Here is an 18,353-nt window from a genome sequence, read left to right as displayed (position 1 = left end):
ATTTTATTACTTATTTATTCGTATTCTTAACAAAATATAAAAACTAATTACATTGGTCATCTTTTCCTTTCCAGTTTAGTTCAATTAAAAGTTAAATGCAAAATTTTATGTGGTTAAATTTCATCCAAAATAAAATATCTGTCTAAACACTTTTAAAATCCAATTTTACTTAACTACTTAATAAAAAAATAAATTTCACATTAGTACATAGATTATTATGAACAAAAGACGATATTAATTTTGCCGACTTATCTAATTCTTAGGTAGATGAACGGGGTGCAGAATTTTATAGTATGCTCCTCTTCAAAAGCTTGACTGCTGCTCATAGTGGTATATACACCTGCGTGGTAACCAATACAGCTGGTAAAGCTAATACATCCGCTGAACTGGCTATTAAAGGTAAGACCATAATACTCATGAATTACTAAATTAAACAATAGAAAACACATTGACAAAATAGTACAGAAGTAAATTAATACATACCTATAGATTTAAATTTTAAATGTCATATCTCCAGTGAAAATATTATTTTTTTAAAAACAATAGTTAAAAAAACTCCCAGCATACATATTTTTTAACATAGAAGCAAACAACCACATCAAAATAATTATTTAACACAAAGCTGATGTAATATTTCAAAGAAAGTCCCATAGCAACTTGTAACTTTTACAACTTGTCAAGTCAACGAAACTGAACTAATATATTCTTATGCAGTTCCACCGTACTGGCAATTAGAGCCTTCAGATACCGCGGTGTTACTGAATGGATCATTAACTATAAGTTGCGAAGCTCGGGGACACCCGTCGCCTGCAATTTATTGGACCAAGTTCTCTGGTAAGAATTACTTTCTCTTATCACTACAGATTGTGCTACAAACTGACATCTTAATATTATGTTCCATTTATAAGGTAGTACAGAAACATCCCTGGGCGGAGTGTCAGATCCCGTGGTACTAAGTAATGGATCTTTGAGACTGGAATCAGCAAGAGCAGAACATTCAGGGAAATATCGATGCAGAGCTGATAATGGAGTTGCTCCTGCTCTTTCTAAAACACTAACTATACATATCAATGGTAAGTGATATGAAGATAAATTGATTGATAATTTAACAGAAGGTACAAAATAAGCAATTGTATTATTTTTCTCAGAACCGGCAAGGTTTGAAACCCCATCAGTAAATGTTACTGCGAAATTGGGTGACACAATTAGACTCATATGTCTTGCTCGAGGAGATAGTCCACTTTCGATGACTTGGAGTCATTCTGGACGGGCATTACCCAACTCTGATTACAGGTAAGCAGAATGGAAAACGACTTTAATTGAAATGAAATGTTAATATGAATAAAATATATTTTATTCCTTTTAGGATGAGTATATCGGAAACTAGAAGTGCGGAAGGTTTGAGAAGTGAATTAGTTATAGAAAGGGCAGATAGAAGAGATTCTGGAGTTTATCGCTGCCAAGCTTCCAATCCTTATGGAAGATCTGACCATTTTGTACATCTAGGAGTTCAAGGTACCGACAAATTTGGTTAATTTTGTAGTTCTAATTTTTTTTATAACATAAAAGTAGCAGACAATAAAGCAGTCTACCTGACAGTAAGTGGCTACTGCCTCCCATGGAAATCTGTTAACAACCCTAGGTAAGATTAGATTCTTACCTGGACGCGCCCAAAAATGTGCCGCTACCACAGAGTATTAAGGTGGAATACCTTGGATAAGTATGTCTTCATTAGGCCTTACCACACAATTCAAATCAGAGCTCTAGATTTTTATGATTTTGAAAATTTTAGAGCCTCCAGAACCACCGGCAAATTTCCGAGTATTAGATACAACGTCACGATCCGTTCGTCTCCAATGGCAGAGACCTTATGATGGAAACTCCCCTGTGATGGCATATGTGGTACAATACAGAAGGCATGACTCTTCCAATCCTGAAGCATGGAGAGATGCTGATACTCATAACATTTCTATATCAGCACATTCTACCGATTTGTACTCAGAGTAAGTTGTGAAAACATTATTCTAAGGGATTTATTATTCAGAAATGATGACGGGTAACATAGTATTTATATTTATTTATTATTTTGGTCACTTCATAAGTAAATTTTCAAATCTATTGTCTTCTAACTTTTTAAAAGTAACATAACATGTAATACTTGATAATGGTTCGTATTCATATGACGGATCCGTTGTCTATCTACTTCCCCTTGCGTATGTTTGTAAATTTATTTGTTATTATTTTCATTTCTGTGTGAATTTATTGTCTTGTATTTTATGTAGGACTGAAGGTACAACAATAACAGGGTTGGAACCAGCCACGGCTTACCTAGTACGAGCTCGTACAGTAACAGCGCAATTTGCCTCGACTCATACGAGAGCGTTACTAGCGTTGACATTACACGAGCCACCCGCTAGAGCTCCTATCAGCCTTCGGGCATCAGCTCCAAGACCTTCGACTATTGAATTAGCTTGGCAGGTAAGGTATTGACGTTTTCTAGGTTTTGTTTTGTGTTTATTAATTTCATTTGAGTTTATTACTATCAATGTTATTACTTTCCAAACGCAAATTAAAGTTTCATAGTTGCTGAGTTTTTTCTTTTTTTGCTATTGTTGCAAAGCTTATGAATGGTACTTTCTATGTATCGATACTTTCTGAGTATATAAAACCGTTAATTTAATGCGTTTCCGTACTTTTCCATAGTATCCAAGAATGGTATTTTTCCTTATGTACCCTGAAGGAATCAACAGAAAAAATCTTATCCTTTCCACTTCCTCTCAGTTGGAGCAGGTTTTACTTCAACTTTCTATATCTGTCATTAACTAGTAATATGTATTCTAAGCAGTTAATCTGAGAAAGACATAAGGAATCCATCAACATCAGTAAGTTGATGGATTCCTTTTGTCTCATTATTATGGATTATTCTAATATTTGTCAAATTATACAAAGTAGCATCTATTAACTCCTCATACTTGATTACTAATAATTTCACACAGTCACCGCCAACATCAGCTTGGAATGGTGAGCTGCTCGGTTACACGGTGTGGTGGTGGGCTTCCGCTGACGGCTCGCTGTCCGGGGGAGCCAATGTGGGCATGGAGTTCGCGACTGTGAGGGGACAAATCACCAAATATACTATAGAGGGCTTGGAACATTATACTAGGTAAGTTGTGGATTTTCATTGATTTGATAGAAAAATATTGTCAGTGTCTGTTTCGTAGCTATCGTCATCTTTTTCAGGATTCGTATTTTGAAAATAATTTAGTTTATTTTTTTTTCAGAAAGGTTATCTAGGATATTTCATAAGTGTGCAATAATGGTTTTATTAAGAAATTGAATAGGGGAAATATGTAATGACAACAAGATTAATACATTTTAATTTTCAGGTACTCTGTGAGTGTTAGGGCATTCAATAGTGCCGGAGCCGGCCCCGCTACTTCGCCCGTCAATACGCTCACACAAGAAAGTGGTATGTAGCTGACTTCATTTAATTGGAAGAGTTGATTATGTTAATTGTCTTTGTTAAATGACATTTGAGCTACGTTTTAGTATTGTTAATGAAATTGAAGTGCGTTTAGGTAAACGCACTGACGGTTCAAACAGTAGTAAGACACCTTATATAAAATAGGCGCATCGCTGGCGCAAGTCGATTTACGAAAAGCTTTCTCATCTCTTAATTGATATTTTTCAACAACAATAATTGCATGCTTATTCTGTTGCATAAAAGAAACTTTTCCATATAGTGCCGTCAGAAGGCCCCCGAGCAGTTCGATGTCGAGCGGTTTCTCCTCAAAGTCTGAAGGTGGAGTGGTCACCACCGCCAGCACATTCACACCACGGAGCCTTGCTTGGGTACAAGCTTCTCTATCGCCCGGAACATAGTGAGTATGGTTAATGACTTTAGACTGTAGCCATAGAAACATAATTAGGTACTATACAAGTTGCTGATGTTAAGTAGCTACTATCGCCCATGAACATCAACCAATCAACCCGAGACAAGACCGAATTCCCCCATTACTGACCACAGATGAGCCGCTACCCCAGAGGAGTAATATGGAATGCCTCGAAAAAGTATGTCGCCCTTATCACAGCCTTCAAACCAGAACACAACAGCATTTAACACTACTCTTAATAGGCAGAAATAGGTGTGGTTAAAGTACAGAGAATTCTTCCCCCACACGAATATTCACCCAAGTGAATTAACTGACTACGCGAAGATGCAACTAGCATGCATGTAATATATGACAGGAAAAGGTCTGAAACTATAGGATGATGAGTTGGATAACTTATTTACAACAACTCTAGCTACGAGTACGTATTTGATTAGTGTGTTTGACATGACATGATTCACTTTGCTAAACAAATAGTTACGCATTCAGAGTTGCATTCCGACCCATTCGAATATTGTAATGTGTTCACGGACTAATCCATATGGCAAAATATTTAATATTTCGTATAATACGTAGGTTAACTATATTTCATTTAGCAAGGAAAGGAGTTTCTGAAAATACCTTAATACAGAACAGAATCCAAACTTCATCAATAAGATTACTTAATTTGATTAAAGTAGATTAGATGCGTGTATCGTCTGTATAGCCAATCGTACTTTAAATCTTGGATTTAAGGATTTAAGGATTGGATCAATGGCTGCATGCTCGTCTGCTACAATAGCGGCAGTAGTCATCTACAGAAAGTGACAACTGCCGCCCATTGACACGTGTAATCAACCCCTGATAGAATTGGATTCTTACCTGAGATCGGCCGCATTTTCGTCGCTACCCCTGAGGACTAAGCTGGAACTCGGAGAAATCGTCTGCTTTACCACACTCTTCAACATAGTAGCGCTTAACACTGCTGTTATTAGATAGAATTAATAGATTCTTAGCACCGTCTCCACACCTATTTCTGCCTGTTAACAGTAGTGTCAAGCGCTGCTGTGTTCTGGTTAGAAGGGTATGGTAAGGGAGACATACTTTTCTGAGGCGTTCCAGCTTAGTCCTCAGGGGTAGCGGCGCATCTGTGGTCGACGTCAAGTAGGAATAAATCCTATCTGGGGTTGATTACATATGTCCATGGGCGACAGTAGCGACTTAGGTACCATAAGATGGACTGTATGCGCGTCTGCTGCCCCCACATTATATATAAAAAAAAACCATCATCAGTTTCGTATTGCACTTGGTGTTATCCTAGTACAATGTTAGCTGAGCGATGACAGTTGTTTGTCGGCAGCGACAGATTGGTTGGAGTGGGAGGTCCGTGGCGCGGCGGGGGTTGGTGCGGCGGGCGCGGAGGTGAAGCGGGTAGCGGGCGTGGAAACACTGCTGCTCGCGCTCAGGCCGCACGTGAACTACACTGTGCAGGCGCTCGCGTACACCGCCGCGGGCGACGGCCTGCCCGCTCATCCTATACATTGCACCACGCAACAGGACGGTGAGCGAAGTTTAGTGTGATACTCGTATAGCGCGCTCGCGTACATCGCGGCGAGCGATGGCCTGCCCGCTCATCCTATACATTGTACCACGCAACAAGATGGTAAACGAAATTTAGTATAAAATAGCCGTGATGATACATCGTGATTGAGTTAGGGGAATATTTTTAGGTTGTTATATTCTTGTAAGTATAATTCCAAGGTCTACGATACAACTTCTATTAAACATATTGCAAGCTTACTTAAACTTTACTGATCATGACCAAAAAGTACATAGTCCATTAAAAATAACGTATTCTTAATGGGTCAGTTACTATCTACTATTATAGACTACTTCTAGGCAAGCGTGTTTTATCCAAGGCTGCATCTCACTTAACATCAGGTAACGTTGCAGCCAAACGCAAGCCTATAGTAAGATAAAAAAAAAAGAAAACATATTGACTTTATGTAAATAAATCATATCAGCCAAATTTTTAACCGAAAGTTCTTAAAAAAATCTCATGTACATTGTTTAGTGCCGGGACCGCCAGCTGCCGTGAAAGTCGTAGCGACAACAGGGACTTCACTGGCAGTCAGTTGGTTACCGCCAAGTCGACCAAATGGACCCATACTGTACTATACAGTGTTTTATCGAGAGTTAGGCAGGTATGTATATTACAGGACATCTTCAGTAAGCTTAACAAAACACCTAAAACATAAAAATAAAACATAACCTAGATGTCTAAGGAATGCTATTCATTTAAATTATTTCTTTATAATATATTTTTAAGTCTATAATTCGAATAATGTTAGGATTTATGTTCATTGTCAATCATATGATTGACTGATCTAAGGCAGTGTGGTACAAAAACAGTAGAAAGAGCGGATTCATTTTAAAAACTTTAAATACTTAAACTGTAATAATCTATCGATTATTTATGTGATTATGTATAGCGATTTATCTTTATGTGAAGAAAAATATTACCTTGAAATTTGTTGTATCTTTAGGACAGGACAGAACTTTTACTTGTAAATGTTTGTACAAGTTTTTTAATTTTAATGTTAGGTGACATCGCGTAACCTACACATTCTTTTATGTAGTCAACATTGTATTAGCATTGATTGACAAATATACTACAAACCCAAAATCCCTGTGAATGTAGGGACAGACCGCCACAAACAACTACCGTCCAAGCAGAGGACACAGAGGCCTCTGTAGGCCTGGGTGGATCTACTGAGCTCCGGTCATTGTCTGAAGGCGCTACATACGAAGCCTGGGTGGCGGCTCACTCAGCGGCTGGGGAGGGTGAACCTTCGGCGCCACAACCGGCTACAACTACATCCAGAGGTACATAGTTTACTTATATTTATTATTTGGTAAACATATTGGAGGAGCCTTTCTGGTTCGACTCCAGAAAAACACATTCCCATAGCTATTTCTGCCTTATTACAGCTCTTAAGTTCTGCTGTACTCTAGTTTTAAGGCTGAGATAAAGTAGAGTATAATTATATACGAGGCGTTCTTAATTAGTCTTCAAGGGTAGCAAGTTAGTAACGTGCATATGTCCGATGTCAGCTAGAACTCCAATCCTACTTCCATATTGTTTGCAATTTGTGTTTGCAGGGCTTTCCAAAGTGCTGCATACTTCAAGAAACTTTGTTATTAACGGGTTACGTACACATGCAATCGACCGATCTCAGCGTTGCTTGTTTTAGAGCATGGACGGTAGTGATCCGCTAGTATTTATAAGTGTATAGAATGTGATATCTTAATTTTCGAATATTATTGTTCACACCTGGGTTACTGCATACGACCGTGAACAGCTATGTGCTTATTGACTGGCTAATCGTGATTGTCCAGGATACATAAAATAAACACCCAGATTTTTTAACGATTTATTGGGAAACTGTACTCGCTACCTTGATCGTGTTTGATTTCCCACTTAATATTTGAACATCTTTGCTTTATATCATATACGCCAAGTACACATTTAAAAAACATTCAGAAATTTTGATGATTTGGTGCGGAAACCATACATCCCCTAAGCGTGTGGTCAAGCATATCAAAACCAGGCCTATTGATGACTTGGTAGGGTAACCACACATACCTTATGTAGGGTATAATCACTTGAGCGTGTGGTCACCAAGTGCAAAAAAGACTTTCAAACTTTTCGATGATTGGGTGGGGAAACCACACATCCCCTGAGCGTGTGGTCAAGCATATGAAAACATCCAGATGTTTTGATGCCTTGGTGGGGAAACCATACATACCCTATTCAGGGTATAGTTATCACCTAACTGCTCCGCTCTGACGTTGTTGCGAGCAGGAGCGGACTAGCAGTTTTACGCGGACTATAAGCACCTGAGCGTGTGGTCAAGCATATCAAAACATCCAGGCATATTGACTTGGTGGGGGAACCATACATACTTTAGGGTAAGCACCTGAGCGTGTGGTCAAACATATAAAAAAAACATCCAGGCGTATTGACTTGGTGGGGAAACCATACATACCTCATTTAGGGTAAGCACCTGAGCGTGTGGTCAAACATATCAATACATCCAGGCATATTGATGAATTGGTGGGGAAACCATACATACCTCATTTAGGGTAAGCACCTGAGCGTGTGGTCAAACATATCAATACATCCAGGCACATTGATGATTTGGTGAGGAAACCCTGCATTCCCTGAACGTGTGGTAACGCACATCCCCCACAGCGGCGGTCCGCGTGCTCTCGTTCGGCGTGTGGGCGGTGGTGTCGTGCGGGCGCGGGCTGCGCTTGGCGTGCGCGTGCCGCGGGGAGCCGGCGCCCCGCGCGCGCTGGCTGCGCGCCGACCGCCCCGTCACGCACGACCCGCGCACGCATCTCACTCCGCACGGACATCTCGCTATACATGGTGAGATTATATTATAGACGTATACACGCATGTATCTCACGTTACACGGACATCTTGCTATACATGGTGAGGGTTTTAATATTCTAGTGGTAAGCACGCATATTATACACTTCACCCCGAACTAACACTTCACTATACAGGGTGAATTTTTAAAACGGGCCTTCAGGGCCAAATCCGAAACTATAAAGATACTATAAGGCGAAAAATGCTGAAAGGAGTTACGAGGCCCATTTTGATAAAAACTAAAACTGCATCATTAGTTTTTTAAAATATCTTTTTCCCTAGCCCGGAATCGAACGAGTTCATTTTTAAAAAAAAATACACCCTCTATATTATTCCACCATCTGATAGTGTCGCTTATAAGGATCAAATTCTGGGAAGTAATGTTATGTGACAAATTAAAGGAAAAGGAAAATTTTGACGAAAATACATATTTTTCCATACATTGTCATACTAATCCTTAAGGATTATACATATCAAATGATTTATGTGTAATTCTTTAGAAACATACGTAAGTCATACCATTGAAGAATTTGTTGGTTAATCAACTAATTATTCGATGTTATAACCGTGACATACGGCTTAGTATGAGTAAGTAATAGTTTGGCAAGTAAATTACCGCTTTTTTTTTTTAGGATTAATTTTTTAATAAAAATATATAAGTGATTAAATAGTAAATTGTTATTGTTTGTTGTTTATAACTACGTTTCAACAGTAAATATAATTTTCTATATCTCTTTGTTTAGTTATCACTCGGATTTGACTCGAAAAAGACATTCTCGCAAATTGTCAATTTTACATCTGTATTAAACGAAACTCGGCCCATAGCAAGTTAAACATATTATAATGGTCCTAAAAGTAACCTTAACTAAGTCGGACATAAAAATATAAATTCTTGAAGAACAAAACGTCAATTTCGAATGATTTGAAACATTGAGCCAAAAAAATGTTAATACGCGAAATGTGTAAATTGATGAATGGCGGGAACTTAACTGCCAAATTAATATAAAAAAATATGTATTTTCTTTTTCGGAAAAGCCTCAACTTTTCCTTTAGTTTGTCATTTATCATTACTTCCCAGATTTTGATCCTTATAAGCAACACTATCAGATAGTGGAATAATATAGAGGGTGTATTTTTTTCAAAATGAACTCGTTCGATTCCTAAAAAGTTATTTTAAAAAAGTAATGATGCAGTTTTAGTTTTTATCAAAATCGGCCTCGTAACTCCTCTCAGCATTTTTCGCTAATCCTTATAGTTTCGGATTTGGCCCTGAAGGCCCGTTTTAAAAATTCACCCTGTATATGGTGAGAATTTATATTATAGACGAACACTCGCATACATCTCACTGCCTTCAAACATCTTGTAACAAATGATAATATTTAATATCGTCGTAAACATTCACGCATCTCTCATGCCGTATGCATACGGACGTCTGGCTATACAAAGTAAGACTAAATATCGTCACAGAACTAGAAAATGAAAATATATCTTATCCCTCATACAAAGCATGCATCACTTCTCATTAACATCTCGCTAAACTGTGTTGACTTCATATCATGACATAAAAATAGAATCTCGTTTATCCCTCATGAACATCTCGCTATTCATAGTAAGGTTCAATATTAAATGATTCAGTAAAATACGGCTAATACGTAGCACAATTATTTTCCCTTGCGGAAATTCTTGTCATTTACAAGAAGCTGAGAAATGTGCCTATAAATAGATAATAGGTACAACAATGTTAACATGATGTAAAACATTCAATAAACATAAAACAACGTGCTGTTTACTGCTTAAGAGGCAGAAAACTCACTCTCATCCCATAAGGAAATCTCGCCATCTTCATAAGGAAATCTCGCTATTTACAATCAAACGTACATTTAAATATTCTTGTAAAATAATTGAAACAACAGTTAGACTTGATGTCCTTAAATAGGGTGTAATCAATAGATCATTCTTACTCGTAATCACCGAAAATGATCAAAAATCCGTTTACCTAAGAAAAATGTTAAACGTAATAATATACCTTTTAGTACATACGTATCGTCTTTCACTTCCAAACTACAAACAGAAGTAGACGCATCCACAAGCGGCAACTACACGTGCTCGGCGCGCAACGCGTACGGCTCGGAGGAGGTGACGTACCGCGTGGAGTGCGCCGCGCCGCCCGCCGCGCCCGCGCTGGCGCTCGAGCACGCCACGCACCGCGAGGCCAGGCTCTCCTGGCGCACCGCGCACCACCCCGCCGCGCCGCCGCACGGTGAGTGCCACTGTGTACACAGCAGCAGAACGGCAACTACACGTGCTCGGCGCGCACGACTGAAGAAGCTGATACACATCGTGGAGTGCGACACCTACAGAGAGGTTATGCTCGTCTGGTGCACATCGCACCACCTTACCACGCCACCGCATAGTGAATAGTATAAAACCCACAACCAAAGTAGACTCAGGCAACTGTACGTACTCGGTGCGCAACGAGTACGGCCTGGAAGCGATGATATACATCGCTGCGCACAAAAAAACCAAGTTCATGCGGCTGTCTTCGCGCCATCCCTCCGGGACATCTCATGCTAAGGTTTACAATATTTTTTATCTTTTATAACTTTCATAAGTTAAAAAAAAAGTTCAATCGAAATTTCTCAAATTAAAAATATTTACCTGAAATTAAAACTTGGAAACATTTTTTATTCAAACTTTTGCTAAAAAAACCAACATGTATGGTATTCTCTCTGATGTGTTTTAAGCGTTAATTAGGCAGTATTCTATTATTTTCGCCAAGTGCAAATAAGCGATATATTTTTTAAGTCTACTATACTGAACAAGCAATTTGCTTCAATTGATTTACGTACACTACGTTTGAATTTCGATCCAGTAATATAATTTGGAATCAGACTTGGCAAATCAAACAATTCGGTGTTACTGCATAGTGCACACACACTGCATAGTTACAATTCTAGCTAATTTTCTTCTTTAACCCAAATAAGAAACTCGATCTTTATTGCCCATTTGCTAAGTTATTTCTGAGTCAAACTTCTTACTTGCCAAGTTTTCAGTTTCCCGCATTGTAAAGAATAGACGAGGAAAAATTCGAAGTGACTTCGTTCATTCTATACCAACTTTTAATAGGCACAAAAATACTATCTTCGTCTAATTCAGTGTAATAGATGGAATTTTAGAAACTAAATTTTTGACAGATAATTTTACATTACAGCATTAGGTTTATCAAGAATATGTAGTTCATGTAATATTGACTGAGAGTACTCAAATCTCATTTTCCCAAAAAACATTATGATTTTTTGCGCAGAAGGTGTGATATTATTACATAAGTGAATTCCCGAAACTAGGTCACTGTACGAGTATGATCTCGATTGGAATTTGGCAGAATAAATATGAATAGTACACACTAGTGTAATCCATGTTTGCATACGAGATGAACGTAACTTCGTGGAACAGAATTATTTCCTTTCAATAGTCAGTAGGAATAAATCTAGTTTGAAGAATACCATGCGCTGTGAAAAAGATTTAAGGTTTAGTAAATTCATATTTTCCATTGTTTAACGGTAGTGGTTTAGGTTTAATCGTAAGTACTCTTTATATAGTAAAAAAAATACTGTTGAATTTTTTTATTTGTTAATTATTATTTTTATTAAGCTATTGCATAGCTTCCTATCGCGGGCCTTGAGCGTGGAGACCGAATCCAGAAATTCCGTAACGAAAAAAACCTAACACCCCCCACTCCGACCGGCACAGCGGTGATACTTTTTAGTAGCGATCTGTGCGCCCCGGGGCGCACACGCCAGTTGACGGGTTAATGACTTTTTGCATACTGCATAAATAAAATAAATACATAATTGTAATTGCATAAGTTGATAAAAAATGCTATGCAATAGCTTTACCGCGGCGGTCTCCGAGTGCCACACGTATTATTCTTTTTAATATGTGTACATTCTCATTCATATGTTTTTATTCCATTTTGTCATGGAGATGTATATTGTATACCCAGAATTTTCACAACATGTAAATAAAATGAATTTTCAAGTGCCTAAGTATCTTACAATTTCAATTTAGACTTCGTGTTATTCCCTTTTCTCTAAACTAGTAATATTTTGTAATAATACTAGTAATATTTTGTCATGTTATCTAAGCAATTATTACGGTAATCAAAATCTTAAATATTAAATGTTATTTGGCGTAGATTGTTTAAAATTACATTGCCTTCAAATTTTAATCTAATTTCATCCTTTAATCTCAGAACTATTTTCTCTCATGAGCAATTTCATTGACTTTGATCCGTTTTCCAATAAGTAGCCAATGAAATTTAATGTCGGAATAAATCCTTTTGAAACTGTTAGTTTTAAATAAGAATGTAATAAAAAGATCGAATCCGAAAAAAATTGACGCTTTTCAACTTTTGCATTTGTTTACTAAGTATACGTTGTGAGGGCTGTGGACTTATACAAGGTGATAGAACTTTTTGTGGTTCGATCCTGGACTAACTGACTAACTACAGTTTTAAGCGCTGGGTTTCAGTTTGAATGTTGTGGGAAGAGAACTACACATACGTAAAGCTGTTTAATTTATTATTCAGGGTTACCAATGCGTCTACGGACGACTTTTTATAGCAGGACTCTAATCCTGTTTTGGGTTAAATATAGTTGTCCATGAGACGGTCAGACGGACTGGAAACTCGTTGCTACTCAATAATGAGTCCATCTGATGATAATTAACCTATCACTAATTATCATCAGATGGACTGAATTCTCGGATGCTATTTCCATAGTACGAATACTTTCCATAATGAAGGTGGTAGAACTCTTTGTGGTTCGACTCCGGCGGCACCATCGCCACACCTATTTCTACCTAATAACAGCAGTGTTAGGCGCTGCTGTGTTCCGGTTTGAAGGGTGTGGTAAGGGAGACAGACTTTTCCGAGGCGTTCCAGCTTAGTCCTCAGGGGTAGCGGCGCATCTGTGGTCGACCTCACGTAGGAATATCTAATCCTATCTGGGGTTGATTACAGATGTCCATGGGCGGCAGTCGCCACTTACCATCAAGTGGACTGCATACTCGTCTGCTACTCCTATATTATATAAAAAAATACGAACAGATGCAGACACCAAAAATTCCATCAATCTTCAAGTCCTCCAAAACACACCCAATAGGTTTCACAATCTGGTGGGTGCGTGTCCGCGACGAGAGCGCGGAGGGCGCGGAGGGCGGGCGCGGGGAGGAGGAGCGGCGGCTGGAGGCGGGCGGCGAGGCGAGCGGCGTGGTGCTGCGCGCGCTGGCGTGCGGCGCCGCGTACTCCGTGCGCGCCGTCGCGCACTCCCGCGCCGGGCCCTCGCCCTCCTCCGCGCCGCTCTTGGTCAGGACGAAACCTCCAGGTATGATTCGTGATTTTCAGGTTGTTTACTGCTTTTTTATTGTTTAACCCATTATTAAGTATACATATCTCACCGCCTTGTAATTGAAGCAAGCCATTAAATGGCTTAAACAGCTGAAATATGTGTCAGCCATTTAATGGATGTTATGGTGTAATTTACGCGAAACATGTGCAGTTAAGTGGTGCAAAAATACGAAACCAAAGAAAAAGTGCGGAGATATATCGTTTCATTCGTAAATGATCTAAGAACTACATGTTTTTAATATTTTTCAAACACGAAAATCGATGTCAGTGACAATTTCAATTGTCAAAACAAGAAAATGTAACCAACATTTTCTTGTTAGGAGTGAGTAATCTTTACTAATCTATGGTTTAACCTAACGATTAGGCAGACTACCTGATGGAAAGTAGTCAACGCCGCCTATAGACATTTGCAACACCAGAGGAGTCGCCAATGCATCATAAAAATGACAGCTCTTTTTGCACCTTTTTTGCTGTCGTGTCATGCTGATCGTAGTTTCATAATTTGTAGAGTCATGGTCACACTACTGATAATGCATTCAATCTGCTTTAGAACAATACGATAGACTATGAGGGATCATAGACTATCGTATTGTCCCAATGTGACCTGGGAAAGTCTTCTCCAGTTGTGAGGAGACACCCATGTCCAGTACTAACAGATTAAAAAGTTACTTAATTGTGATCATTTTGTTAGTTCCTGGATTTTTTAAACTTATGTTTCTACATAACAAGATATAAAATTTTGTTAGTAAGCACCTTTTCTTTTTTTAGCTGTGTTACTTTTAAATCTATTTTCATAAAGAAACATAACTCGATTCCTGATTTTTCGTCGTAATTTTACTAACGATAAGAAAATATTTGTGATTTGTATAAATAATACATGTTTGGACTCGACAAAGAGGCTTTTACGTATGCAGATCACTTCGCCCTTTTTACGATAGAATTTCCGGGGCCGAATATTTTCCATATATACCTATTCAATAGAATTTGTAACCTGATTCAATCCGTATTGACCGATAAAAACACGAAACCGCGCTTCTCGTGCTTGCCAATATCAAATACACTCAAAACGTGATATGTTTCTCAAACAGACCCGGGAAGTGACTCGACCTTATGAAATTTGTAGTAGGTCCTTCAAAAAATAGTGTTTGTACGCGTGCGTACATTAATATGTACGTAAGAGGTTATTTATATATCTTTGGTATACTAATAGTTCTTGGTTAAATTAATGCATGGATCAATACGGAGAGCCACAACGAGTGAACCTATTACAAAACTACGAAGTAATATAGGTCAAAAATGGCCTGAACTGCTTCAAGAAAAGGATGGTACGGCCGTGCCGCTTTTTTGCTCAACTTAGCAGAGAATGCCTCTGTGCTGTGCCTCAATTTTTTTGTAGTATAAGTAGCTTTACAAATGAAATTAAAACCAGGATTTTACCTTTTATTTTATCTATTTAGTGTAATAACATAATTTTAGCATTTATGATAAATTTTATCATTTAAAAATGATTGCAAACAATATAAAAACGTTATGTATAAGCCTTTAAATAAGAGCTCTCTACGCACTGAATTTATACCTAACTAGCTGACCCGGAAAACGTTGTGTTGCCATATAAATAAAAAAATGTTAAGGGTGAACAACCCTTATCACTTAGGGGTATGAATAATAGATAGTAGCCGATTCTCAGACCTACTGAATGTGAATATGCATATAAAATTTGGTAAAAATCGTTAAAGCCGTTTCGAAGGAGTACGGTAACTAACATTGTGACACGAGAATTTTATATATAAGATAATAAGTTCATCCACCGTCTCTATGACATTTTGTGTGACAAAAAATCAACGATTCGAGCATTATAATTAAAGTTAAGTATATGACTCTAAACCATTCGACGCTACAAACATTAAACTACAAAACAGAGGTATATTTTACTCACGATATAATGAAACACGTAATAAAAGCGCCTATTTCAGAAATATCACGTTGCAACGCTGTTTGAGTTTTCAATCCACTGAGTGAGCTATTCAAATATGAAACCTCTTTAAACTTTACATTAGAGCAGGTGTTTCAACAGAAAGTAGAAGCCTCAATTCTAGTGTTACATTCGGTATGCAAATAGGCGAAACAATGGCTCACCGTAATGTGCTACCACAAAAATGTAGAATAATAGATTGTTAAGTACTCTCTTGCTCTCCGCTATTACGGTTTCATTTTCGCAGCGTTTTAGGGAAAATGAGTTTTATTGTCTGTTGTAGACAGCCTGCATAGCAGAGCGGTCTTCATACAGTCTCACACACTGGGTTCCGGGTTCGATCCCTGGCCAGTCAGATATCTAAATAATGAGTTTAGATCTCTATTCTAGGTCTTTGTGTGTATTCGTTTTGTGTGTTCATAGCATACTAAATATATATGCATACTAAATTTTAAAAAGTAATATTTTAAAACATTTGAAATTATTCACATGAGACAAAAGGGACCTGCTATGTTACAGAGATTCGTGCTAAATTGCGTTAGCTTTCAAGCATCTGACAAAACAAACAAATATGCGTACGGACGGCGCTCCAATTGTGTCCTTAGGGATGCCGATGTATTTATCGGTTTCAAATAGCCAGGACTGTTCTATGTGAAGTTAGTTATTGGACGATAAACAGAGTTATTGACTGCAATAACATAACAATATCGACTTTATAGATTGCAATGACCTATTGATATAAATTCTGCCTGTAACTTATACATGTCCCACTGCTAGAGGTTATACCACCCTCTCACTCAGGGAAGAGAGGACAGAGAGGACTCAGGAGGAGGGAGGGCTCAACCAACGTAGATGGTGGAGAGATGTATCTGGATTAGGTTAGGTTAGGTTAGGTTAGTTGAAGGTGGTAGAACCCTCTGTGGTTCGACTCCGGCGGCACCACCGCCACACCTATTTCTGCCTCATAACAGCAGTGTTAAGCGCTGCTGTGTTCCGGTTTGAAGGGTGTGGTAAGGGAGACAGACTTGTCCGAGGCGTACCACCTTTGTCCTCAGGGGGGTAGCAGCGCATCTGTGGCCGACCTCAGGTAGGAATATCTAATCCTATCTGGGGTTGATTATAGATGACCATGGGCGGCAGTAGCCACTTACCATCAGGTGGACTGCATGCTCGTCTGCTAATCCCATATTATAAAAAGAAAAAGGTGGCTAATGACAAAGTCGCTGTATCAGGTATCTCTAAACAACCCTTAAGGTCCGTAGCAAGCTTTAGTAGTGTCAACGCACCGATGATCGGTTTTAGGTAGAACCCCTGATTGCTTCCTCGAGATCAATTATGAGATACACAAGTCGTGAGGCTACGCGCGCTTTTGAACTCAAACGTTACTCAAGTGCAAATATTTCTATCAGTATTAGTGTGGGAAGGCGGAGGAGCAGACAGCCAGGAAGAGGGTGCTGAAGCTGCTGTTTGGAGCAACAGCAGTTCGTTGGCGCTGGACGCCCGTCGCGCGGTGAAGTGCGGCGCGCGGCTGGTGCGGCTGCAGTGGCGCCGAGCTGATGCTGGAGCTGGCGCCTGGAGAGACGCGGACCTTACGTCGCTGCATCATCACCGGGAGGTATGTGACGTCATTTTTGGACACTAGTAATAGAATGGGGAGGTGGAGGGGCAGCGTAAAGCAACTCGTCCTTGATAGATCTGAACGAAGATTTGTTGGCACTGCACCATCTCCGGAAGCTGCGTAATGTCATTGTTCCTTCTTAGTATTGGTAAAGAAAGACAAAATAAAATTGTTATGGAGCAACAGCATTTTGTTGGCGTTAGACGCCCGACGGGTCGTAAAGTGGTCGACGGACGCTGGCGCTGGCACGTGAAAAGACGCGGGTCTCACCTCGCTGCACTATCACCGAGAGGTACGTGACGTCATTGTTCACTACCATTACTATTGTTGTAATCTAGCTTGGGAAGGCGTCGAAGTGGTGATATAAAGCAACAGCTGATTACGTGTGCCTGACGTCATCTTTCTAATCTATCAGTACTAGGATAAAAAGACTGACAAGCAGCGGTGTTGAGCAACATCGGATCGTTAGCGGTACACTGCATACACAATCATCGGAAGTTCTATTTGTTCTTACTGGTAATTTTACAAGATTAACATCGATACAACTTTGACCATACACCTTTCAAGAATTACTCGTATGTATGTGCTTTAGTATATTGCATAAATATAGTAGAAAAATCTATCAGCGATGAATTTTACATCGCATAGTCGTTGGCTAATAAACCAATATGGGAATATTCCGATAAATTGAAACGATCACTCGTGAATGTAGCACACATGAATAAATCAACAATTTATTTTGTAGCGTGCAGTCATGGTCGCAAATTACAGAGTGAATGTAGGACGTAGGCTATCATTTGAAACACTGAAATATGATATATTTTGCCGTACAAATTCGATTTAATTCGTAAAACAAAGCTAACGAGCTATTATGTGGATATGTGTTTATTGTAATTGGTAGCCTCGGTACGGGAATGTAACTTGTTTTATGATTTTATATGACTCTGTGATAAGCGTCCATGAGAAATAACTCTATAGCTGCATAAAATCAATATCACATGGCCTTTGAAAGTCAGTATGGCTAGGGAGGTAATTTACCGCCACCACAA

At 38.9% G+C, this 18,353-nt stretch overlaps 1 protein-coding gene across 1 annotated transcript in view; it reads left to right on the top strand.

Moving 5' to 3' along the window:
* LOC140742794 (cell adhesion molecule Dscam2) overlaps positions 1-18,353 on the top strand; it is a 72,750-nt gene that overhangs the window by 39,098 nt on the left and 15,299 nt on the right. Inside the window, exons 10-26 of the mRNA XM_073073801.1 lie at positions 264-399; positions 715-834; positions 909-1,073; positions 1,149-1,293; positions 1,367-1,515; positions 1,793-2,003; positions 2,283-2,478; positions 2,997-3,163; positions 3,387-3,469; positions 3,744-3,881; positions 5,230-5,430; positions 5,944-6,073; positions 6,571-6,755; positions 8,125-8,304; positions 10,379-10,567; positions 13,470-13,691; positions 17,096-17,301. Coding sequence (XP_072929902.1) covers positions 264-399; positions 715-834; positions 909-1,073; positions 1,149-1,293; positions 1,367-1,515; positions 1,793-2,003; positions 2,283-2,478; positions 2,997-3,163; positions 3,387-3,469; positions 3,744-3,881; positions 5,230-5,430; positions 5,944-6,073; positions 6,571-6,755; positions 8,125-8,304; positions 10,379-10,567; positions 13,470-13,691; positions 17,096-17,301 — 2,823 coding nt within the window. The remainder of the gene's footprint in view (positions 1-263; positions 400-714; positions 835-908; positions 1,074-1,148; positions 1,294-1,366; positions 1,516-1,792; positions 2,004-2,282; positions 2,479-2,996; positions 3,164-3,386; positions 3,470-3,743; positions 3,882-5,229; positions 5,431-5,943; positions 6,074-6,570; positions 6,756-8,124; positions 8,305-10,378; positions 10,568-13,469; positions 13,692-17,095; positions 17,302-18,353) is intronic.

This window comes from Epargyreus clarus, unplaced genomic scaffold (assembly GCF_041222505.1).
Source record: "Epargyreus clarus isolate Ecla_fem2 unplaced genomic scaffold, WU_Ecla_fem_2.2 ptg000006l, whole genome shotgun sequence".
Lineage (NCBI taxonomy): Eukaryota > Metazoa > Arthropoda > Insecta > Lepidoptera > Hesperiidae > Epargyreus > Epargyreus clarus.
The sequence above is the reverse complement of the archived record's forward strand: the minus strand, read 5'-3'. Positions and strand labels throughout refer to the sequence as shown.